Source organism: Mercenaria mercenaria, chromosome 6 (assembly GCF_021730395.1).
Source record: "Mercenaria mercenaria strain notata chromosome 6, MADL_Memer_1, whole genome shotgun sequence".
Lineage (NCBI taxonomy): Eukaryota > Metazoa > Mollusca > Bivalvia > Venerida > Veneridae > Mercenaria > Mercenaria mercenaria.
This window is the reverse complement of record NC_069366.1, coordinates 62,885,792-62,913,296: the sequence shown is the minus strand read 5'-3', so window position 1 is coordinate 62,913,296 and position 27,505 is coordinate 62,885,792. Positions and strand designations below refer to the sequence as shown.

General features: G+C 35.7%; 1 protein-coding gene across 1 annotated transcript; it reads right to left on the bottom strand.

Moving 5' to 3' along the window:
- Positions 1-814: 814 nt before the first annotated feature.
- On the bottom strand, positions 815-27,206 carry LOC123548704 (uncharacterized). Its single transcript, XM_045336202.2, has 6 exons — positions 27,101-27,206; positions 16,867-17,068; positions 14,017-14,188; positions 13,271-13,394; positions 2,472-2,600; positions 815-1,979 (listed from the first exon to the last, which is right to left on the bottom strand). The coding sequence occupies exons 1-6, from the start codon at positions 27,127-27,129 to the stop codon at positions 1,613-1,615; spliced, it is 1,023 nt and encodes a 340-aa protein (XP_045192137.2). The 5' UTR covers positions 27,130-27,206; the 3' UTR covers positions 815-1,612.
- Between the last annotated feature and the right edge of the window lie 299 nt (positions 27,207-27,505).

Sequence of the window (27,505 nt, the reverse complement as noted above, 5' to 3'; positions counted from 1 at the left end):
AAGCATGTCAATGATACGAACAATTACGCTTCACACTGATCACTTGTATGGTTTGGTGAAATTCAGCAATTTACTGCAGGTAGTTTCAGCACTGTAAAATATGAAAAATGAAGGGCAATAACTCTGCTGAAAATTACTGAACATGAACATGCTGGTGATATACATAACTAGGCTTGGCACTGTTAACTCCTGTAAGGTTTGGTGGAAGTCTTCCCTATAGTGTAAGAGATGCTGACAAAACATCATAAAGATTGACAAATAAAGTGTCATAACTCCACTGAAATCAATGAACCAGAATATGATCAATAGATCCACAACTAAGCTTTATCAAGTTTGGTGTGGTTCTTCATGGTGATATCGGAGCAATAGCAGGTAGAAGGAAAACTATGAAAAATCAAAAGCCATAACTGCACTAAATTTCACTGACCCAGAAAATGTTGATAATATGTGCAATGAAGCTTGGCACCAATCACTTCTGTAATGTTGGGTGGAAATCTATCCAATAATGTAAGAGAAGTGGCCAAAACATCATAAAATAGATGAATCAAGGGCCATAACTCCACTGAAAATCATGCTAATAATATGCACTCCTAGAATTGGCAATCATCACTTTTGTCAATTTGGGTCTGACTGTGTCGAAAGTGTTGTGTTGAAAAACTTTGTGACATATAGACAGACTGACTGACTGACAGAAATGCAACACTACATCAGTATGTCTCCTTCACCACAAGTGGATGATGTAATCAATGGAATGACCGACAAGAGGAAAGACTGGCTTTCCTACACTCCCCTACATCATAGTCGTAACACAAGATTCACTTATTTTCATACTTTATTATTTTTAAATCTGGATCTATAAAATATGTATGTAAAACATTAAAATTTTAATAACTTTCATACAATAAATACATGTACTATATTAAAAAGTAAATTCCTGATAGGAAATAAAAACTATACATAAAAAATAAATTTCCTTCAGATAATCACTCAAACTATAATAAACAATGCTCTGATTATAGTTTTCTGTTCAAAAACAGTATTTAACAAAATATAGGATAAAACTTTGTTTTCAAAAATGCATTAGTTGAAAAAGTATCAACTATTTTAAAAGGCTATACTTCCAAATCTATGTTATGTTTTTCAAACCATGGAAGTATATTTTTATACTGAATCCCTTTAGTATAACATTTTATTCAAAATAACTTAAAAAAAGAAAGAACATGTACTGTCTAATTTTCATAACAAAATAAATAAACATGGTAGTCTGCCCCTTAATAATACATGTTCTAATAAAAATATTCTTTTGCAAGTAATCAATCTTTCTTCCTATCTTGCTTACTTTTCTGAGACGTCCCATGGACCTGAGGCTTTGAAACTATTGCTCTTGCAATTCTCTCTTGTTGGAAGCTGTACCTCCTGGAAATGTCTTACTGCAACCATCCAAATATTTTGTGCAAACTGATTTTCCAGTTCTGAAATTTCTTCTTTACCCGTGCTAATGATTTTATTTGAGCTTTCAGCCAAAGTTATTCAAAAAAGTTCAAAATTGATTTTGAAATGACTATAATCTCTTCTAATAAAATTCATTTTCCATCAGCAACATATTTTACAGCTACGCTACAGTTAACTTATGAACGTTTGTTTCTATCTTCTTTCCAAAGTAATGATCACACAGTAATAATGGACAGTCAATGAATTCAACTTTATAATCATAGAATAATGTTAGTTCTTCTGGGTCATCGTATGTATCTCCTTCATAACCAAGATCCTGTAATGCCATATGCACAGGTAACATTGCTTCCCGACTGCGTGACTTATCATGAAATATGGAAAGTTTTGTTGACATTATTCCCGTCTCATCTACAATAATCTGATGTAGAGAGCTGACGGGTATATGAGCATGGACAAGAACTTCAAAATGACCGGGATGATCTTTTATGTCATTGAATGCAACTAAACGTAGCTCCAGTAAAATGAATCTGAAATTAAAGAAACAGCTACAATTTAAAATCATACACAAGACAGTCTTTCCAAAAATATAAAAAGTTTATCTTTTGTCACATTTTCAGAAGAAGGGCCAACGGTTTAGCAGATTAAAAACATAATGAAAGTATGGACAATGTCCTACAGTAACAGAATTGCATTTGTGGGTAATACAATCTGATATATTTTTTTGCCATGAACAGACTCAGAGGTGTAGGGAAATTTCATTACTGTAATAATCAAAACTTGTTTGGCTGTATGTCTTTAATCAAGTATAATCAAGCAAAGAACATTAAGTTAACCCTGTAATGAGCAGCCAGTTAAGAGAGCAATACAGTCTGGCTGTGTAAGACAGGCAGCTGCTTAAAACAAAATGTCAGTTTGGAAACTTGACTGGCTGCTTAATGTGTGGTTGATTAATACATGTGGCAGCTAGTGCAGGTTAAACAGCATACAAGTAGAAGTGTTTGAGATAAAAACTTTCTTACCTGGGATATTTTATTTGATAAGGACCATTTATGCTCATCTTGCAACATTTACATTTCTCAAAGTTCCTCTCAGTGAGTATAAGAATCTTATCTGCCTCTTCCTCTTCTCTCTCCAGGTCTTCCAGCTCTCTATCATAAATATACAATAAACATCTAGGTTAACCCTTACCTTGCTAATTTCTATTATTATAATGAACTTTTCCATCTTTCAATTTGGACAGTACCACTAACTGTTAGGGGTGTTTACCAAACAGATACTGACTGAATGGCACACAGTGCAGATCATGATCAGACTGCATGGATGTGCAGGCTGATCATGATCTGCACTGGTCGCAAAGGCAAAATCAATCATGTCCAGTATGATAAGGCTTCAAGACCTTATTTCAAAAACAGTTAAAACCAATTATACCATATCAAGAAATTTGCTGGTACCTATTTACAGCTGGGTCAACAGATGCACATGTGATTATAGTGCACTGCCTAAAGAACACATGGTGATTGGTGTTGCCAGGATTAAAGCCTGGGACCTTCACCTATATTGAAAAGCATGTTAGCCCTCTTGGTCAATGTGTCCACAAGTCTGGCAACCAGGATATATAACTTTTAAAAAAATCAACTTAAACCCCCAACTGCCATATAAAAGCCACAAGATGGTGGGCACCGTGTAAAATATGGAGTGGAGTCGTGGAGTGGAGTGGTGGAGTGGAGTCTGGAGTCGATTTTGGAGTCAAATTTGGAGTCGCTTTTGGAGTCAAATTTGGAGTGGAGTCTTTTTTGGAGTCAAATTTGGAGTCGATTTTGGAGTGGAGTCTTTTTTGGAGTCAAATTTGGAGTCTATTTTGGAGTTAAATTTGGAGTGGAGTCTTTTTGGAGTCAGATTTCGAGTCAGTTTTGTAGTCGATTTTGGAGTCAAATTTGGAGTGGAGTCTTTTTTTTGGAGTCAAATGTGGAGTCGATTTTGGAGTCAATTTGGAGTAGAGTCTATTTTGGAGCTATTTTTGGATTGGAGGCATGGGTAATTTCTCCAGCCTGTAGTCACTAAATATATGAAATTATCTCTTAATGAAACAGTCTTAATTGATAAAATGGGTCTTAAGACAAATAGTCTCTAATTTTTATGCGGCCTCTCAAGCAGATTTTTTTTAAATGTTAAAGGATTTTGTGAGTGGAGTTTCATTGGATCTTAATGTTACTGAAGTGTTTTGGTCTATATTAATCATATGTCATTTTTGTGGTGCATTTAGGAATGGAATTCCTTAAATTTATTGTCGAAGAAAAACACAACAACACTAGTTATAACTGTTTTCATCATGGTTTCCCTAGTTATAAAATTGCTGTTAGAGTCTCTGTGTGTGTGTGTGTGTGTGTGTGTTCGTGTTTAACGTCTTTTCCAACAATTTTTCATGTTAGAGTCTGTGTTTTAAGACAATAGTCATGTAATATTACGGTTTACCAAGGGTATTAAAGTCACAGAAACACTTTGGATATTATAATTTCAAGTAGCATTTATTTCACGAAGATAGAAATAAAAAATATCAGCCTCTCTACAAATCTTGTTCGGTCTTTAGCATTGGTTTCATAAGAATGTCTGTAGAAATCTGATCAAACCATTAAATAATGCATAGAAGTTTCCAAACTACTGAAAACAACCGAGGGTTATTGCAGGCCTAACGTGAAAGGGAACGTAATAGTAATAATTCTAAATAAACTCTTAGAACATTTTTCGATATCGTCCCTTAATATGTCTTTGTTGATTTATTTTTAAACCAATGTTTTTAGAGATTTGACCATTTACTTTGCTCAAATGATCGGTCAGTTTGTATAGAAAAGGGATATGTGATTTGGTCTGTTTTAGGGTGAATATTGGCTCGATCCTATTGAATGTACTAAAAAATATCTGTAATAAAAATCTCTTTAGTCTACTTGCAGACCTGCTGCATATTTTTTCACCTGCGTGTTGGTCTACTAAAATAATACATTTTGTATGAAATATATTAAAAGCAAAACAAAAAGAGAACAAGGTTTACGTTCACTATACCCAAAATGTACCATTTGCTGTTCTCATTTAAAAAAAAATCTTGGGGAGAATATCCCTGTACCCCCAACACTACCCCTGCGTACTATGAATAAGGTCCTGTTTAATATAGGCATCATTTACAAATTTTGAATATTGACCAGCAAAGACCATGGCTGGTCATGGCAGACCTATTTACCTGTTTACTATTTAACAGGTCTGAACTTCAAATTTACAAAATGCAAATCTTAAAAAAAGCAGATGTTTTGTCTTTATTCATAGTTGAGCCACACCATGAGAAAACCTACATAGTTTACTGCATTTGCATAGAACTAGGTCAGCCTGCACTATTCTCATTCATCTGATGTTCGACATGGTACCCGAGAACCGTGGTAGAGCTCTTGTATGCGAGAATGGCCTGCACAGGCATCAAGTCGATCATAATTCATATAGTTCTTTAACAATTTGTCTTACTCGAATATGGTTTGAAAACAAATTTTGTATGGAATGTAAAGACGAATCAAGAACCAGACTAGTGCAAATGTACTTTTTTGTGAATTGTACAATTGTCTATTATAAACATATGCATAACACACAGTATTCTATCCTTCATTAATTTCATCAAGTATTATCATGCCTTATTATGTGTCTTATTATATTATGCCGTTTGTAGTTGATAGTCAGTATTTAATTACCTAAGGTTTTTTTTTCTTGTTTTCATTTTTCTGATTCATTTTAAAATTTTAAAACAATACTTTCTCATTATTTAACATTTCAAGTTTGAAATGTTTATCAATTCTCTCTGAGTAATCTTCAGGCAACATCTGGCCCAACATCATAAATAACAAACCATGAAGGAACTAGGGGTCAAGTCCTGATAAGAATGAGATATCATGCTGAGGTGCTGTACTGGTACCTTCTTCAGCGGAATTGTAGAAGTCTGTCATAAAGTAGAGAGTGTGTGTTATTAACCATCCAATGTAATGACAAGTTATTCTTAAAAATCTGATAAAGGTAATTTGAGAAAACATCAGTAACTGTTATTGTTATTTCTAGATGAGTATGATTTCAACAGTTTACAAGTAAATGTAAGTGTAAAATATTGTATGTGGATAATTATTTGGAGGTAACATATAAATGTAGGATCTTTTAATGAATGTTTAGGTTTTATTAAATTTTGACTCTAAAACTCATGACTCCAAATTAGACTCCAACTTTGACTCCACTCCAAATTTGACTCCAAAAATGACTCCAAAAGCGACTCCAAATTTGACTCCAAAATCGACTCCAGACTCCACTCCACCACTCCACTCCATGACTCCACTCCATATTTTACACGGTGCCAAGATGGTGCCGGGGCAGGTTTTTATATAAATTATGCATGTTTCACATCAGAGAGCCCTTTTTCAAAATTTTAAATAAACCACTGAATAAAAGGTTATGAAAAATTGCATAAATACACATTAAAATATTCTTTATCAATTGGTGTTTTTATTTTTTAAAACAAAAAATGTTGAAGTATAGTTTCAAAAAATTATTTAAACCTAACTGCCAAAAATTTGAATTTGCCGGGAGGAGCTAATGAGGTCATGAACCCTAGAGGAACAGAGAATGTAAACAATTCCCACGTGGTTGATTTTATCAACAAACCTGATCGTCAGAGGGCTTCATATCAATGGAATTAACACCTAGCTAGAGTGCATTGCAAAACATCTTCAGAAAGTAATTTTGAATTTTAAAACCAAATAGAATATCATAGTCATTTCTACAGTTATATTTTTATATGTCATATCATAAAAATGTTTTAAAGAAATAGGAAACTACTAATTACAGACATACAGTGATAAATATAATTTCAAATAGCTTATCATTTTTATTAGTCCTTATCACAGCAGCACTTGCTAATTTGTGTGTATTGTTCTGCATCCCAGACTTAAAGTTTATTATTTCTACATTTATTGCTAGGTTATCTCAATTAATGGGCCAGCCAGCAATGACAGAATTTTAGTTAAATGAATGTTTGATTTTGAGTTTCATTGTTAAGTTTACATAAACAAGATTAAAAATCAGGAATGCTAGTCTTGACTCAATTTTTCATAGGATTGATACTGATATGGATGCACAATATGGATAATAATAGTTTTTAACCATCAAAACATGCAAACTAGTTCAAATTTCTTCTTCAACTGACCATTGTTTACATTTGCCTGTGAATCATTTAAAGTGAGCTACTTTTAGCTAACAGACAGCCTAGAGTAGCGTTGTTATTTGATAGGCTCCTCCTACAAAACTTACTGCCAGGGTAGTAAAAGTTGGGGCTTTAACTTAAACATCAGTTAAATTCCTTCTTTGCTCTGTGTACTCACTAATGACAATACACTTTATTTTCCAGTGCAAAAAAAAGTTTTATATATCATAAGCTTAAAGTTTAATGTTTACAACCTTTATACTTTGTTACAAAAGTTGGTCATTACATAAATTAAGTATCAATATTTGCAGGTTTGTAAATCATTAAAATTTAATTCAATGGCAAGTCAAGAAAGTTTGTTTCCTTTGTTTTATTGTCTAATTTTGTTGGGTTTAGCATCAAATCTATACAATTTTAGGTTATATGGCAACTTTCCAGGTTTGGTGGTGGAGGAAATCACCAGGTATAACTCAAGGCATAAGCAAGCACATGGCTTGAAGCATAAACCTAGAATAGGACAGCTGGATGGCTTCCTCACATGAAGGTATCCTACACCTCAAGTAAGGTTTCAAACCCAGAGTGCTGAGAGGCAAGTGATATGAACCACTCAGCCATGCAGGCAAGCAGTCCAGTTTTGTATTTTTCTTAAAGGATTAATTGCAATTTCATTATGTTATTTCTGTCCTATAACAGTTTTAACTAACCTGACAATGCCTGAAATCTTCTCCAATACTAAACTCTTATTCTCCATAAGTAACTGACAAGCTCCACATTAAAATCAGAGGGGGTGGGGGAAGAAGGGATCACATCATACTCTGAAGTTCAGAGTAATTGTCTTCAAAGAAAATATTAAACAGTTAGCCTCATTAACAAAACTCAGTCTCAAGGCAAGTCTTTTAATTAAGGCATTTTTGCTTGCAGACAGTGTCTATGATAAAACATAACAATTCTGCATTACATTATGTTATTATATCACCAAAGAAGGAAAACAAAATAAGGATATAATTATTTCCTCATCCTAAAATCATAAATTACTAAAAAAGGCTTGATGTAGCAACCTCTGCAAGTTTGAGACAGTTTAATGAAGTTTCAAATTAAGCTGCTATATAATACTGTCTAAAATGACACCGTGAATGTTGAAAAAGACAACAATAGACCAGAAAATGTGTCAATGCAGAAAGGTCTGCATTACTTTATACAAAAATTTAAATATCACTCCTCAAATTATACTTATTATGCATATCATATCTCACTTTTATTTATCATTTAATTTTGTGGGCATAAAATATGAGGATTGTGGTTGAATGGCTGTTTTTCTGGAGACATGAAAATAGTGGGTATAGTGCTCCAGTGATAATACTGTCCAAAGGGTCATGAGTTTGAGCCCTTGCTCCTCTGACTAAAATTATGAACATTCCCACTGATAAGAACCCTATGTGTAAGCGCTTACACCTTGCATGCTAAAGAACCAGTGGAGGATCTTCTGTATCTTAAACTAGCTTCAACTAAAAGTTCTAACAGTTCTCTGGAGAACTGGCTCATAATATGTGAATGATAAATTATAAATAACCCTAAAAAAACAAACATTAAATTTTGGATTTCAAATGTTATTGATAAAATAAATGGGAACTTGTTCTTCACATTGAGTTATTGGACTAAAGCAATCAAAAGAATTATTCGCCCATAAATAATAAAGGTTCCGCCAATTTTGATGAAAAATTTGTTTAACAATTGTTTTAATCAGATGTCAATATAGAAATATCCTTCAAGTGAACATAATGCCCATACACTGGCATGGGAGCATTTTTCAATATAAAAAGGACTAACATCTTTCTTTTGCAATGTACAGTATTCAACAAACTAGTCAAATTTGCCATATCTGGTGTTAATTTATTGCTTTTTATTCATACTGGGTCTCAGCTGCTATTTGTTCTTTAAATTATAACTTTTTAAGAGTGCTAAGACATACACTGACACTAAGGTTTGTCACTCTGAAAGCATGTTATAAATTTTAGCTAAAGCTCTCCCATCTTTGAAGATAACTGAAGAGTTTTTATACTCAAATAGATGTATTTACAGGCTTCTGTTTGATCCTCAAAATACTTAGCTGAGACTTTAAAGGCACTGAGTTCAAGATTAAGACCAAAATATCTTCTTTTAAAAAATTGCAGTTTGGTCATACTATGAACATTAAAACATGAGTTTTTGTTTCTAGACTATCTTAATAGATGCTAAATCAAGAAAAAAAATCATGCCTAAATTGGGAATCAAATGTGAGTTACGCGTTTCGTATTAAGATACTTCTTCAGGCAAACATACAATGTAAAACCAGAGAAATATGTACCTAAAGACTGTTGAATTTAAAGTTTTATATTGAAGGTAGTTTACCTCCAGTAACCGTTACAAACGCTTGTCGATTTTGAATGGAAAAATTAGTAAAAACAACTAATTCTTATGTGTTTCAAAACATATAATTTGTCAGTAACTAAGTTTCAAAGCCTTCTTAAGAAATATAGGAATAATTTCCTGATATCTATTATAATCTAAAACTTTTCTTTTCTTTAGTTATCCTACGATCTTGAGGTCAGTGCCTTTAATAAATTTTGACATTATTTTGTTATATCAAGATATAAATTATACATCATTCTGAAGCCCTTATTTGTAAAAGAAGTAAAAGAAGGAATTTTCTGAATTATAAATAAATCTAAAAGTGGCACCTCTTGCAAATATTTACAAAACAGGAATTTTATTTTATTGAAATATGTCTGGTTTAAGCTGCAGACTGGTTGCATTTATTCAAGTTATTCAAGTTATGCAAATGTCAATTTCATCCTGATTTATTTAACTGAAGATTCATTTATCATGACAAAACCACAACAAAAAGCAAAATTTGTCTCTAGATCAGAAATATCAGGAGACCAGAAATAATATAAATTGTAAGATATATCGTAAATATGATAGCACCATATGTTACCACTTGAAAATGTCAAATGTCATTGTATTGTAAGCAAAGAAGCAGGGAGATAAGAGGTGAGTGCAAGTTTGGTGCAGAGGGAGACCAACATGCATATATTTTGCCCTCCACCTCAGTTTTCCACTTTTAGCCAGAAAACTTCACTTTCACTTCTTTTCTTCCTTTAGTTGCCGAAAATGTTAATGAAAAATTTGTATAAATTGTTACATTTAGCCTGCCAGGCTTGCCCCCAAACATACCCGATGCCCAGACAAAGACAAAGAAATCTCAGCACAAAATTGAAATAACAAATCAATAGTTATTCATGCACTCCTTGACAATTTCAGAACTTTTTTAAACAAAGATCTCAACTTCATGTAACACATGCACTGTTTTCAGTATCTAATAGGGTTCAAGTTTAACTGATTTTGGTCAATGGTACGTATTCATCAATTAAGGGCCTATAGAGACAGTGGGAGATCACATCAAGTGTAAACTATTTCATAAAGTTCTAAATATAAACAGGTATAAGTATGAATATTGGTGCCTTGTTCAAGTTGTTGTACATAATTTGGGTGATAATGTCACCTTGATAAAGGACAACCATTTAGATTTTGAAACAAATCCACTGAGTAACAAGAAATACAGAATAAAAGATGGTGAGCACCCGGAACTTACATTTACATGCTAGCACCTGGGTGAGTAAAGTAAGCACCCAAACTTTATAGTGGATGCTTGCACCAAAGGAAGCAGGAAGGCTCTCCTTATACCTTTATATAGTCAAGATTAAACACACCTGAACAGCCTTCAACTTATTACCTCATACAAAATCTGTTTCTTTATTTCTGTTGGAATATACATCACACCTACACAATTATATGATAGATGACCACTTACCAGCTTCTGATGATAAAGGTGTACCTCAGGTTCCCCTTTGTGCATTATTTGAGACTCAGGCAGAAACCTTGGTAGAACCACCAACCTAAGATACTGTGAAATCATTAATATTCATGGGGGACTAATTTTCTTGGATTTTGTGGTTGAGTCAATCCACAAAATTTAATCCCAACAAACAAGTAAAATTCCCGTTCATTTTATGTTCAAAAGCTGAAATCCACGAAATCGTATCCCCACAAAATTACTATTTTGACCAAAACAACGAAATTTCATGCCCACAAAATTAAATGATTTTACAATATGCTGTCTGGAAGGCTTTCTAAAATGAAAGAATTCTATATATCAAGCAAGGTTGTGAGCCCTCAGCGGTGAGGAGTCAATGACGTTAACCACTTGGCTACGGAGGATAAAACAAATTTTGAATGCATCTTACAGTTGTTGTCTTGCAGATGCCTCAGTGAAATCATGTGACAGTTTCTTTTCTAGTGAAAAATCCAAGACATATTTTCAGTAATCAAACATATATACCCTTTAGATATAGACTTTATATATAACAAGAGCTGTACCAAACACATTCGCCTTCATGTTAGCTTGTCTGGGGCAACTGCCTATGCCATTTTGTATGCTGTAATCTTAACCTTTGACCTACAAACCCCAAAAACAATAAGGGTCATCTGCTGACCACAGGCAATCATCCTATTATGTTTAATATCTGTAGGTTTTATTGAATGGAAATATTTTCAGTCTCAAGAAAAATATGACATTGAACTTAGACCTACTGACAGGATAAAAAACAGGGGTCATCTACCACAGACAATCATTGTACCAAGTTCCACACTGTAGGCCAAAGTGGTCTCAAGTATATCTGCAACTGACTTGAAACCAAATACTCTTCAAAGGTGGGCACAGGCATTAAAATGTAAGCTCCATACAATCTGTCAAACAATTTAAAGCAGAGAATTACAGTGAAACAGCACTTGCTTCAGCATGAATGATCAGCAACTGGGCTGAGAATGGACCTTCAGGCAATATTCATGTGAACCACTGTCATTTCCTTAGTTTATCTATGTCTGGATCATGGGAAATCCTGGATAACTTCACCATTTTACTCATCACCGTGAGACCTTAAGTAATCAATTTTTTATTGTATGAAATTTCAAGATGTGGGCTTAAACATTATAAGGACCATTCAGTTAAATCAATTTTAATTTGGTTTCTGGTAATTCTGTACAAAATATCCTGTTGTAGAAAAAAATGTGTTCTGTTTAGCATTTATTGACCTTACAATTGAAGTCAGGAATTCACAAAATTATAAGAAGCTCTAACCAGAATCTGTCGTGCAAGAAGGTAAATACACAAATGTTAACGTGTTTCTTTATTGACAGAAAATTTGGTAAACATGTTAACCAGACCTTTTCTCAATGCATGTTGTATTCCAAAAGTACCAGAACATTAATAAAGATGAGCATGTTGAGAACTGTGTATGTTTGTGCTAACATTTCTGTATACTTACTTCTTTCTGTTTATTTGAAAGTAAAACAATTCATATCTTATACAGTTATGATCTCCTCAATGCATGTGTTGTAAAACAGGCACATATTCTAATTGGTTTAACTACATTTTAAACTATACTACAAATGTATACTTTGTATACTTTGTTTTGAAAGTATTTTCTGAAACTTGCTGAAAACTATGAAACTTTATAACTTATTGTACTTGGCAATATTAACAGCAGACATATAAATAATAATGGATACCTGAATTACATCAGTCTTTAATCAAGCCATCACAGAAATAACTTTTTATGTTTGTCCTGTTGGATGGTCACAATATGACAGTTTTGGTAAATGTAGGGTCGGAGGACAAACTATACCACCTATATTTGGACATTGATGCATAAAGTGAGTGTTTAAACAAGAGAAAAAAAATGTAAAAACTTTTCCAACAACAGGTTTTAATAAATTAGCTAGAACAATGGTTATCTGATTACCAGTCGTGCAATTATAATAGAACAATCACTTTTCACTATTAAAGGCGTACGCTAGAATTCCCTGTATATGAGATGGGCGAAAATTTTCCCAATAACAGAATTTCTTTAAACTTTGGATATTGAAGGACAATCATCTAAGAAACAAAAATATGCAATAAAAATCATAGGTCACCGGTATCGAAAAAGAGTTATCTGCCCTTGAAAATGCCATTTTTGCATTTTTTTGTTTCTTAGATGATTGTCCTTCAATATCCAAAGTTTAAAGAAATTCTGTTATTGGGAAAATTTTCGCACCAAATTCTAGCATACGTCCTTAAAATGCAACCTGGATTTTTGTTTGGTTTTATGTCATACTGACACAATTATTAGTCACATGGGGACTTTCCAACTTTTCTTGGGACAGGATGATCCTAAATGCTCCTTCGGGCATTTTTTCAGGAACAGGCAGGTACCTGAGCAGAATAACCGACCTTCCATAAGCCACCTGGATGGCTTCCTCACACGAAATAATTCACCGCCAAAATCAAGGTTTTGAATCAACAGTTGTTAGAGGCTAACAAGTTGAAGCCCTTTTAATGCTACCTGGGTTTGACTACTAGCTTGACAAGTTTGTCAGGCAGCCAGCTGGTCACGGGATCAGAAAGGTGTTTCCTCCAGTAGAAATGCAACCGTATGCAACCATCTGCACTGCTGATATCAGGCTTATCCTTTTATTTTTGATGATGGATAAACAAATTTTGACTTTTCAGTTAGTTACCTGATATATTTCAGTCCCTTGGAGAACTCAGTGAAGTCTATATCTCCAGTATTCTCCCTGTCCAGCAACTTACATAACATGTATAATTCAGTATTGGTACATGGGCACAACATATCAAGCATGCCTGAAAACATAGAATTCACAGTGTCTAAATGTACAAAATCACCACTGTCTGAGATTCAGGGAGTCTAAATGTACAAAATCACCACTGTCTGAGATTCAGGGTGTCTAAATGTAAAAAATCACCACTGTCTGAGATTCAGGGTGTCTAAATGTAAAAAATCACATCTACCTGAAATTCAGGGTGTCTAAATGTAAAAAAAAATCACATTTAAGTGTGATATTCACACAGCCTAACTGTAAAACTTACATCTATTTGTGATATTCATGGAGCCATGCTGTAAACATAAAGATGTCTAATGTATAAAATCATAACTACATGTATCCGGAACTCACAGTGTCCAAATGTTCAAAAGTACAACTCTATTCACAGTCAATATGTACCTATCACCAACTGTGACTTCTTTTTGAGACAAACAAATATTAACAAAAAGTATTTTCACCAGACAGTGAAATATGGGCTGACCCATTGTATTAACATAAAAATTTAAATAAGTTAGGGGCCTCAAGTTTAAAGTATCACTGTTACAAAAACTGTAGGACCAATGATTGGACCATCTTCTTCATACTTTTCCCACTTTAAATAACTGAAAATGGCTTTAAATGTCACTGTAAGTCATATTAACCTGATTTGAAATCCTCATAGGTAAGGATCCCCTCTCCATCTTCATCAAACTTGCGGAAATACCGGGCAATGTTTTTATGGTTTTTAACCAGCCAGCTGTCCATCCGGTTGATAAAATCATGGAACTGTGTCTTCTCCGCCCGCATTTTGTCACATGCTTTCTCCAACTTTGCCTTTAAGTTAAATTAAAGTAAAATCATGTTAATCAGGCAATTAATCTTCGCATGTAAGAACGGATAAATGGAGGATATTTTGTTGGTTTTTTTTCACGAATATTGAATATATCTCACCAAGAAGGGAGACAATTCTTATACATCATGTATTTATATTTTTACAAAAGTGAGAATTACCTCACTTCAAAGTGAGATATATTTCAAATTCATGTAAAACAAACAAACTTTATCTTTGTTTTAGGCTTATCTAACTAGAAATATACATTTTGGATCAAATTTCAGTCTCAGCAGGGGAAACAGATACGTGTAAACAAAAATGATATCAGATATCTTGTGACATAACAAATATGAACATGATATATTTCCTTTTCATTTTGTTATTAACTTTGCAGCAGAACATTATGAAATTCTCATTTAGTAAGTATCACTATTTGAATCCAGAAATAAACTATTTAGAACAAGTCAAAACAACTTTTTATCATTAATCATGTGAACGCGTTTAGACCCAGTCCAATGAAAAAGACTATAAATTTAGATTTAATAATAATACCTAGAATTTCGCTTTTTATGCAAACTGACCATATAATAGACCTTATTTGAATCATAAAATTTAGCAATATTTCCATCTCATATATATTCCATGTTCACATCAGCTTATAACCCTTACAGAAGCAAGCCTCTGTGGCGTACATGCTGCGTATTTGCTGTGTATATGCCGCGAACACAGTAGTACGCCAGAGGAGTACATTTTACATACACCGCATGCCGTGTACATGCCGCGTACTATTTCGACGAGTACACAGCATGTACGCAGGAGGTCACTACACTTCAGGTACGCAGCACAGACTCTGAAAATTTAAGGAGTACACTGCATGTACGCAGGAGGGACTTGTACAAGAAAAAAGTACACTGCATGTACACCGCAGATACTTTGAAATTTGTGCAGTACACTTCATATACGCGGGAAAGACTTTTACAATTTCTTTTGGCATTTATTTTTAAGTTTGTTTTTTTATAAAGTCTGAAGTAAACTTCATATACGCGGGAGGGACTTGTTCATTTCCTTTTGGTGTTTATACTTTGAATTTTTTTAGGTAAAAGTCTGAAGTACACTTCATGCAGGAAGGATTTGTACATTTTTTTTTTTTTGGAAGCAAGAACTTGATTTCCGAGTAACTTTTATCTTAATAGCATAGAATAGTTCAGATTACCGGTATTCTGAACAATGAAAATTTGCCAAACTTTTTGCAATGTTCATTTGTGAAGCTTACATCTTAGTGATTTCTGAGCTGCACCTTGCATGCAGTGTAAAAATATATTCATTTTCATTTTGATTTAATCCTGGAGCTTTCTAACTTGGATAATTGAAAAGCCTTATTTGAACTTCGTTGCATTACATTTTGTAATACATGAAATAATTACCAAGATAATGCCTCAACAGCGCCCGAATGAGAAGCATTAATAGCTCTCACTGTTATTTGAATACTAAAAGCAAAACACCATTCTATCATGTTTTATAAACTTTATAATAAAGGCTTTAATGCTCATTATGTTAACTCATTAAGGCCTCACCAAATTAAAAAGTTGTTCATTGGATTTGCCGCTCGTATATTTTCAGAACATTTCTGGCTAATTGCGCTCACCCCACACTGGAAAAAATCAGTCCAAAATTTGTTGGTGCGCTACTTTTTACAGAAGTAAAAGTGTATAAATGCTAATATAAATCCAGTCATAGATTGTTCTCAGATGGATTTTAATAAAAATAAATACATACTACGCACACATCGTCTATAATAAATCATAACACTTATATTTAGTTGCATTACAGTTGTTTCCCCTTGATGCAGTTATGCCATTTTCTTCAAATGTTTACCAAATTACAAGCTACAAAAATTGATTGATTTCATTGAAAAGTGGATGAAGAAAAGCATACTAATTTATTTGATAACATCAATCTACATTATTTTGGTAAGGGTAAATACTTATTAATGCATGTCACTTATCTTTTTTCTGTTTTTTTCTGTCCAAATGATCAGCATTTGCATACGAAAGTTGGTGGGGTAAGGAATTTACATTATCACAGCAGTTTCGCCACAAGAGTACACAGCATGTATGCAGCAGGAGTATACAGCATGTACGCCGCAGGAGTACACAGCATGTACACCGCAGGACTCGGGCCAGGAGTACACAGCATGTACGCCGCAGGAGTACTCAGCATGTACACCGCAGGAGTACAGAGCATGTACGCCGCAGGGGTAGTACACCGCAGGCTCATTTGCATGTGAAAAGTGTATGTGCCGCGTACATGCTGCATACTATTTCCCGCATACTAAATTCCTCCAGCGTACATCCTGTGTACTATGTAGTCCACAGCATGCACACAGCAAGTAGTACGCGGCAGAGCTCATTTGCATGTCAAAAGTGTACTACAAACGTACTAGCGGTGTATGTGCGGTGTATATCCTGCGTACTATTTAAAGCCCTTGATTTCAGTACACATCATGTACGCATCATATACGCTGTATGTACACAGCAAGAGTACGCAGCAGGCCTTTTTCTTCTGTAAGGGAATGTTTAATGTAATCACTTACTTAAACAGCGACTTAAAAGCAATGTACTGTATGGATGTTTATCAATGCATCACTCAGTATAGCATAAATTTGTGTTTAAAACCTTACCACATCTTTTTCTGATTTCGTCATCTTTTTTTTCTTGCCCTTGCCCTTTTTCTTCTTTTTTCCCTTTACATCAGCGTTGTTATTCTCCTGAAGTAAACCAGAAATCCCCCCATCTGTACCATCAGCACCTACCAGAGTTCCCGGTTCTGGTGTTTCTGAAGAGGCATGTTTATCTTCCTTTGCGGATTTTGCAGACTTCTTCCTGGAAATTATTAACAGTATAAGTTCATCACATTGACATAATGAATTTGCAGGATCTATACAATGAGGAACATTACTATTTTTTTCTGTTGACAAAGAGGTCTTGGTAAATGACTGGAATAATTATCAAGAACAAATTGCATGTAGTGACAGTAAACATACATTTAAATCCTGATTAAACAGAGAATGGGCATCAGATTGTACCTGTATCAACTGTGACAGAGTGGTGAAGTGGCAAGTAAAAGTGAGATGAGGTTTAAAGGACGGGTTTCTCCTTAATCATGGAGTATGTGGTATGGGGGCAGGATGTTTGTAAGCACCACCACTGAGCCAAGGCTGATAAACGGTCAATTCTACATACTTTCACTGTCAAACTGACAATATCCTCTTAAATTCTTAACTTTCTTTGTAAATTAATTCAAAGTTGTTAGTCTATAGATAAGTCTTTGGTGAAAAATTAACATTGTTTTAAATGAAAACTTAAGGGTGGTTAATCAGATTTTGGTCAACTATTGTATACTACACATGTGTTCAAAATTTAACCAGCTGATCGTTTACACTTACTTGTTTTACCAAAGTTCTTAATACACATCAGATTTTCACTAGAAGTATTTTTAAAAATATGATTCCTTCATCCTGTTTACCCAACCTAGATAGCATTATTTTAGCAATTATTATAGACATTGTAACTTAAACTACAAACTCCAAGAAGGCACTTTCTATTTTAGATATGTAGCTTAAACTGCATCGAAGTATGCAGTCTGAAAAAAATGTTTTAAACTTTAAGATATCATTTTCTGATAAAGAGTTATTTGAGCTTAAAACATGATCCTGGATAAAATATCAGGAAAAAATGGAGAAAACTCCACTAAAACATTTTTGTAGACTTGAGAGGCTATGTACATAGAATCTCATGCAAAGCATGTACTTTTTACCTCTGGGCACGAAAAAAGTCATGCACAATTAGTAGGAATTACTGTAAAGATCAGCACTTTGAAAAGAAGAATATGTAAAGATCAAATCATTTAAGGCGTAAAAAAAATTGTTTGTTTCCAGTATCCCGACCTACCCTAAATTTTTGGCCCGATCCTAAATGTTTTTATGGCCTTGGAGAATATTTTTTTCCACTTTTTAACAAAAAGTTGCAAAACTGCACTTTTTATGCTTTAAACATGGCCAGTGATGTTAGAAATCAACTTACTGATGCCCTAAAGGCATAACCCCCATATTTGTATTCATTTTTTGACACAAAAATAATTTCCGGATATAATTTCCCTTAATAAAAAAAAATCCAAAAAAAAAAATTTCCGACCTACCTACCCTAATTTTTTTGAGCATGTTACCGGAAACAAAGAATTTTTTTTTAGGCCTAATACCCTGGGGGAAATTGTGACATTTTTGTGGTGAAAATTGTCAACAAACAGAGGAATTTATAAAAAAAACAAGAGCTGTCACTAATGGTGACAAATGCCCCCGCAGAACCTTGACCTTTGACCTGCTGACCCCAAAGTCAGTAGGGGTTGTGTACTCAATTCAGTTTGAAGGTCCTGGGTGAAGTGGTTCGCATGTAAAGTGCCTTCATGCAAAAAGTTAACGTTGGCCCCTGTGACCTTGACCTTTGACCTGGTGACCCCAAAGTCAGTAGGAGTGGTGTACTCAATAAGTACTATCAGCATGTGAAGTTTGACAGTCCTGGGTGAAGTGGTTCGCGAGTAAAGTGCCTTCATGCAAAAAGTTAACGTTGGCCCCTGTGACCTTGACCTTTGACCTGGTGACCCCAAAGTCAGTAGGAGTGGTGTACTCAATAAGTACTATTAGCACGTGAAGATTGAAGGTCCTGGGTGCAGTGGTTCGCAAGTAAAGTGCCTTCATGCAAAAAGTTAACGTTGGCCCCTGTGACCTTGACCTTTGACCTGGTGACCCGAAAGTCAGTAGGGGTGATGTACTCAATAAGTTCTATCATCATGTGAAGTTTGAAGGTCCTGGGTGCAGTGGTTCGTGAGTAAAGTGCCTTCATGCAAAAAGTTAACGTTGGCCCTGTGACCTGACCTTTGACTGGTGACAATCAGTAGGGTGTATATTCAATAAGTACTATCAGCAGTGAAGTTTGAAGGTCCGGGTGCATGGTTGTGATAAAGTGCCTTCATGCAAAAAGTTAAGTTGGCCCCGGACCTTGACTTTGCCTGTGACCCCAAAGTCAGTGGTGTTTACTACAAATCTATCAGCATGGATATCGTTTCCTGGAAGTCTGAGGCCGGTTAGTGGTTGGTAAGTGCTCATAAAATTAAGTAGCCTTGAGACTGGTTGATGGTCCAAAAGTCTAGTGAAAGTTAATTCCTGTGCCTTCCTTTGACCTGGTGACCCCAAAGTAGTAGGGTGGTTACTCAATAAGTACTATCAGCAGTAAGTTTGAAGATCTGGGTGAGTGGTTCGCAAGTAAAGTGCCTTCATGCAAAAGTTAATTGGCCCTGACCTTGACCTTTGACCTGGTGACCCCAAAGTCGTAGTGTGGTTTACTCATAAGTACTATCAGCATGTGAAGTTTGAAGTCTGGGTGATGGTGAGGTGCTCAGAAAATGTTCATGGACCCTTAACCTGACCTTGACCTTGACCGGTCCAAGGTGGTGGTATGTACTATAAGATTATAATTTGAAGATTAGGTAGGGTGCGGAGTAAGTGCCTCATGCAAAAGTTAAAGTTGGCCCCTGTGACCTTGACCTTTGACCTGGTGACCCCAAAGTCAGTAGGGGTGATGTACTCAATAAGTTCTATCATCATGTGAAGTTTGAAGGTCCTGGGTGTAGTGGTTCGTGAGTAAAGTGCCTTCATGCAAAAGTTAACGTTGGCCCCTGTGACCTTGACCTTTGACCTGGTGATCCCAAAGTCAGTAGGAGTGGTATATTCAATAAGTACTATCAGCACGTGAAGTTTGAAGGTCCTGGGTGCAGTGGTTTGTGAGTAAAGTGCCTTCATGCAAAAAGTTAACGTTGGCCCCTGTGACCTTGACCTTTGACCTGGTGACCCCAAAGTCAGTAGGGGTGGTATACTTAATAAGTACTATCAGCATGTGAAGTTTGAAGGTCCTGGGTGCAGTGGTTCGCGAGTAAAGTGCCTTCATGCAAAAAGTTAACGTTGCGACTAACGAACGGAACGGACGGACAGTTGAAAACTAATATGCCTCACTTTGGGGGCATAAAAATGTTAAAACCCACAGAATTTCACAAGGTAAAGTTTGTTAAGAAAGCTATTTCTGGAAAGAGAAATTCAATGATCTCTGCTACCCATATCAAAGTATGGGAAAATATCTAGAAATATGAGAAAACCAAAGAAAACAATTTCAGGACTGTTAGATGCATGACTGTGTTATCATGTATAGCAGTTAACATAGAAAGCTTACTTTTCTATTGCACTGGTATCACATGGACAGGATTATGATTGTCAGTCAGTGTTCACTCAACAATTCCACTCTAAACAGATTGTTTCCCTTGTGTAAAGAGGGCTTAGGGTAAGTCTCTACATTATTAAGTATATTAAATTAAACAAGTTTAAGCATAGCAAAAGTTCCTTCTAGGGCATATCTATATAAATATAAAATGATCATCTTGTAAAATTTTGGTTTCAATGTCTGTTTTATACTGCCAAAAAATTTCAAGTAAGTATTTACGCTAGTTATTTAACATAAATTGTTAAATCCAACAACAAATTAATTCTGTTACCACTTTCAGTAGAGTAAATACGGCAATAAGACATTGACCCGGTTAATCATTTACGATTCGATGCGTGAATTTGTTGCGCATAATTAGAGGGTCGCAATGGGGTTTGTTTTCATATATTAACTATGCATTTCAAGGTAACGATAATATTTGGTTGTTTACATTTAAATTTGTTGATATATGTCTTTCTGGTCGACTGAATGTATGTTATGTTCCTCAAGAATGGAGGAAATAACATCTTCGGGTTTAGTAATATGTAATCCACGGAACGTGTTCAGTAAGAGAGTCACCTCAATTAGGAAAGAATAGTCTAACATCAGAGGTTATTTCTAAGGTCACAGAGTTTTATTGGCCAGCTTGTAATGACAACTGTTTTTGGTATCAGTAGCTCAGTCAAGTGTGACTTATTGAACTATAATATTCCTTCTCAAGAGAAGGAATAATAAACATAATAATTATTTTGCCTAGAGAACAGTATGAATATTAAAGCATTACTGTATTAAAATTGTCTAAGATTTGCATTGACAAGTACGTGTACTTTGCAAAAATTAATTAGAAATGCTGGCTCACAAAATTATAATTACCTCCCTTTGTCTATCTCAGTTGCACATCCAATAAAAATTGATGAAAATAAATGAATTCCGAAGGTACAAGCTGTTTTTAGGCAGTTGAAATATCCCAATATTTATCTGAATTGCAAAACTAGAAATCATATTGAAATCAATATAATATTTTTAAGTACTTTTAAAGGGAAAAAATTACAAATTTCCATAAAAAAAGTAATAAAAGGTAGATTTTCAATAATTTCTGTAATGTTTTTTGTTCATTAAACATTTAACCCTTAACCTGCTAAGTTGGCCAATAGCTATTCATAGCTAATGTTGTAATGCTGACACCCGACTATAAATAAAAATTTGTATCTTGTATCTTGTAAATAAATCTTTAACAGAACATAACTGAAAAATGTCATAAAATGTTGCTCAAATGTGACGGACCAACTTAAAATTAAAAAATTTAAAGAATATCGCTACACAATTTTAACAATTTACCAAGTATAATACATAATCATTACAAGCTCACTCAAAATCTGAGTATACATGTCACTTTGCAAGTTTTACTTAAGAGTTCCTTAATAAAATAGGGAAGTAGAATTGCCAGTGAGAAATACACTTGAATGAACACAAACTACAAATGGTCAAAGGGAAATAACCCAGCTTTCTAATTACTTAATCCCAAGCCTGCCATTCAACTTATGTACAGTAAATTCTAGTCATCAAGCTTGATGCTTAATTTCAAATGCAGTTGCATCACTAATTTATAAGTGACATGTATATTGCAAATATTTGTCTTAAAGATTAGTCAGTAAACAAATTCAACATCATTGTACTACCATTTGTGTATGGCAGTGGCTACGATTACCATACCGTAATACTAGCCTCCAATTCTAGGATTACAGAAGTTCCGTATTTCTAGACAACCCTATGAGGATAAGCTAGGATTATGAAACTATTTAAAGGTCAAATATATGTAAATGTTATTGTAAACTTACTTATTTCACTTGAAATAGTGGTTTTGTTTCATGCCTGTCCTATTATTTTGTGTTATCGATCAGCCATTTCGTGTTAGTATTAGTATAATCTTAAAGAAACAGGCAAAATCAACACCCGTATGTATACGTTATTCTTTCGAAAACCACACTAAATATATAATTTTTTTGAAAATTTTATTTATTGTTATTTTTTTTGAAAACTGGCAGACATACGAAGAATTACAAAAAAAATCTCTATATATATTCTTAATGGGCTAATTCGTTTCATAAAACCCGGGATACGCTGGTCACGTGAGCGGCAAGAAAAAAATTCTCGCCGGTTTTAGAATAAACGAACGATCCGGCACATACCGGCCACGTGTGCTTCAAGACAAAATTAACAAGCATCCGATTTGTTATGATTTTCTATTTTGGCCTATTTCAAATTTGTTAGAGATTGTTTTCTTGAGGTGTTTTTCTTCCCTTACTGGTATTACTCACAAATTCCTAAATATTTATCCGAATATATCTCGCGAAATTATATGATTTGCCGCTTTGCCTATCTCGCAAGACCGGCGCACGCCGGGTTGACTCGGGTGGTCACAGCAAATTTCTTTACTCTAGCACCTGTATTTGCAAATGGAATTTTAACTTTATGGTTGTTTAGTAATAACTAAGTGTTTTGTTTTTCTAAGTCCACAAAAAAACTCCTTACCAGGTAGAGATACCTTAAAATACACCTAAAATTGGAAAGTAACATCTATGTTGTACCACAGAAAAGTGGTCTTGGTTTTTCCCTACGGTCAATTATAAAAAAGTTACAATATAAGCTATTTATAGTAACAACTAAGGGAAGTTAATCTTAAAAAAAAAAAAAAAAAAAAAAAAAAAAAAAAAAAAATTGTAAGTCCTCACAAAAATCTTTACCAGGTAGAGACTGGTCAAAATACACCTCAAAATTGGATGCAGCATGCATATTGTACTACAGAAAAGTGGTCTCGATTTTTCCCTATGACTAGTAATGAAAAGGTTACCATATAAGCTATTTATAGTAACAACAAAGGGAAGTAATTCAAAAGAAGGGAACTGCGCATGACACTTCGTCTCATGATGGTGTATAATTGTGTCAAGTTACATCAAAATCCCTCCATGCATGAAGAAGAAATGCTTCGGACAAAGTCATTCTTGTATCTGACCTTTGGCCTCTAAGTGTGACCTTGACCTTAGACCTAGGGACCTGGTTCTTGCGCATGACACTACATCTCGTGGTGGTGAACATTTGTGCCAAGTTATATCAAAATCCCTCTATGCATGAAGAAGACATGCTCCGGACAAGGTTTTCATTCTTGTATCCTTTGACCTCTAAGTGTGACCTTGACCTTAGACCTAGAGACCTGGTTCTTGCGCATGACACTCCGCCTCATGGTGGTGAACATTTGTGCCAAGTTATATCAAAATCCCTCTATGCATGAAGAAGAAATGCTCCAGACAAAGTTTTCATTCTTGTATCCTTTGACCTCTAAGTGTGACCTTGACCTTAGACCTTGGGACCTGGTTCTTGCGCATGACACTCCTTCTCATGATGATGAACAATTGTGCCAACTTTCATCAAAATCCCTCTATGCATGAAGAAGATATGCTCCGGACAAAGTCATTCTTGAATTTGACCTTTGACCTCTAAGTGTGACCTTGACCTTAGACCTTGGGACCTGGTTCTTGCGCATGACACTCCGTCTCATGATGGTGAACAACTGTGCCAAGTTTCATCAAAATCCCTTCATGCATGTAGAAGATATGCTCCGGACAAGGTCTGTGGACGCCGCCCGCCCACCCACCCGCCCGCCGGCCAGGGGCGTTCCCATAATACGTCCCGTTTTTCAAACGGGCGTATAAAAAGCTTATATATGTTCTCATATCCATGGACTATTTTAAACAGTTGGATTAGATCAAAACGACGGCGTCTGTAATATAGGGTTGGTAGGTTTAAACGCTCGAGTCTTTCTTCATATGGTAGATGTTTGATCTCACTAATACGCTTTGTACTTCTTCGTTGTACGTTTTCTAGAATTTGCCTGAGTTTTTTAGTTGAAGGATTCCAAACTGGAGATCCGTAGTCCAGTTACTGTATAAGAATGGATTAGTGTTTTATAAAGGCACAAAAAGAGTGGTTTAACCATATATGTAAATGTACGTTTAATCATTCCAAGAAGTTGGTTTGCCTTGTTTGTCTTGTTTGTTATACGATTATCAAATTTCAGATTTTGTTGGAAAAGAATCCCCAAATCTCGCTCATCATTATCAACAGGTAATTCATGTGAGTATCCAGAACTGTCTTTCATCTAATATATATATTCATGTCTTACATTGCCAAACTGAATGCATTTACATTTAGTAACATAAAATTTCATCAGCCAATTTTCACTCCAGTTACATAATATATTTAAATCTTCTTGCCGAGTGACCTACTTCCTAAGGTTGATCCAGTGAAGGGTCCACCCCCACCTGTCACCATGGATATTATCCGCAAGGCTCTCAGCAAGATGAAGTGTAGCAAAGCTGCAGGCCCCTCGGGCATCATAGCTGAGATGTTGAAGGCTGCAGGTGAGGAGGGCATAGATTTGTTAAGAAAGCTGGCGGATGTCTTAAGTAGTGGTGTGATCCCCAAGGATTGGCAAGAGAGCTACATCCTGAACCTCTACAAGGGTAAAGGTGATGCCCTCGACCGAGGTAATTATCAAGGCCTTAAGCTCACCGACCAGGTTATGAAGTTACTGGAGCGTGTGTTGGACAGTTTCATCCGTGGTATGGTGGACATTGACTCTATGCAGTTTGGCTTTGTGCCAGGCCGAGGTACAACAGATGCTATCTTCATCCTACGCCAGCTACAGGAGAAGTACATAGCTGCAAACAAGCCACTTTATATCGCGTTTGTCGACTTGGAGAAGGCCTTCGATCGTGTACCAAGGAAAGTCCTCTGGTGGGCACTGAGGAGTCTGGGTGTTGAGGAATGGGCTGTTCGTGTCATTCAGGGTATGTACTCTGATGTAAGAAGCCATGTACGAGTCAACGGGCAGTACAGCGAGGAGTTCGGAGTTGAAGTTGGAGTTCATCAGGGATCTGTCCTCAGTCCCCTACTTTTCATCCTCGTACTGGAGGCTCTGTCACGCGAGTTCCACACAGGTGTGCCTTGGGAGCTCCTGTATGCAGACGACCTAGCTGTGATCGCCGATTCACTGGAGGAATGTGTCACTAAGCTGAAGGCGTGGAAGAATGGTATGGAAGACAAGGTCTGAGAGTGAACATGAAGAAGACCAAGTTTATGATCTCTGGCTCTGGTCTGGATCTTCTGCGAGACTCCGGTGCTTTTCCTTGCGCGGTCTGTCGGAGTGGTGTTAGGGTAAACTCCATCGAATGTTCCAAGTGCAGACATTGTGTTCACAAGAAGTGCAGTGGCATCATTGGAAGACTGAGCGCCAATCCATCATACGTATGTCCTAGATGCTGTGGCCAGGCAAGGCCAATTGATGGTAGACCAGTCAATCAAGTAGATGTGGATGGTACTCTGCTTGACGTGGAAGCCGGTTTCTGCTATCTTGGCGACATGCTGTGTGCTGGTGGAGGCTGTGAACTTGCCATCATTTCCAGATGTTGTACTGCCTGGGGAAAGTTCAAGAAACTCCTGCTAATTCTGACTTCCAAGCATGTATCCCTCAAGACTCGTGGAAAAGTGTTCAATGCCTGTGTCCGTTCTGCCCTACTGCATGGTAGTGAAACGTGGGCGCCTTCTGCCCCAGATTTACAGCGGCTCCGTCGAAACGACAGGTCAATGATCCGATGGATCTGTGGCATCAAACCCAATGACGACGTACCCATAGCAGCACTGTACGCAAAGCTGGGGTTACAGGAGGTGACAGAGGCTATTCGTACCAGACGCCCGAGGTGGTATGGCCATGTCATTCGTGCATCCTCATGCATCAACTCAATCTTGAGTATGTCCATACCAAACTCCAAAGGACGTGGGAGAACTAAAAAGACCTGGTTGGAATGTGTCAAGCGGGACTTGAAGGCTTACAACCTTGACAGCTTTGACCCACATGACAGAGAAGCATGGAGACTGGGTGTTAAACAATCTAGCCACCTGCTGCCTACCCTAGTTACTGGGACACTCGCAGCAGTCGACAAATAAACACAGGATATGATGATGATGATGATGTAATGACTGCTGCTCTGAAAATATCACTAATTCCTGCATATATTTTTGTATCATCTGCAAACATTTTCAGTAGATTTCTGGTTTGATCTGGTAGGTCATTCATGTAAACAATAAAAAACAGGTCCTAAGACAGTTCCTTGGGGAATCCCAGATGTAACATCTTGCCAGGCAGATTTTTGTCCATTAATTATGACACGTTGTTTACAACCAGTAAGAAAATGTTCAATCCAATCTAAAAGTTCATCTTGTATTCCGTAATTTTTCAATACCTCGTTTGTGCAGAACACTATCAAATTCATGTTTTGCCATGGCAAGATAAATGCCGATAAGATAATATAAGATCAATTTTATTTTGAGTCAACAACAGTACAACATAGGCATTCCAGGTGCTTTTGAAGCGACTATGATGACATTTTTGTAAATGATGAGTATGAACACCGAATTATTCAAATAATAATACCTCATATTGCTACACCACACGCGAAAACAGGTGTTATTTCTGAAAACGACTGTTTCTACACATATTTTCAATGTAATAGGCAAACCATCGCAGTAAATATCGATATGCTATTTACTTACTTTTTCTTGCCGGACTTTTTCTTGGGCATTTTTGAAAAAAGCTGTTAAAATCACTTATATTTTTTGTTTACAGTTTCCAGGAAGTATTTTTATTCATGACTAATTCAACGGCGAATAAATAATTAATCAGAAAACGCGGAAAACGTTCATCTTCGTACTTTCTTCTTTTATTATTATTTTATTACAGTGCTTTAGGATAAAGAGGATAGCTAACAAATTTTTCCTGCATTCTAATTCAAAGAAACAGAATTTAGTAGTTTTTTTCTGTATATCAGACAGACAAACAGCTATTCTTTTCAAAACATTCAGCATTTAATAGCAATTCATGATTTTTTTTCTGTCCATGCTATTGTTTACATACGTACTGCTGGTTTAAAGTGTACAGGATAGCTTTGGTCATTTTTT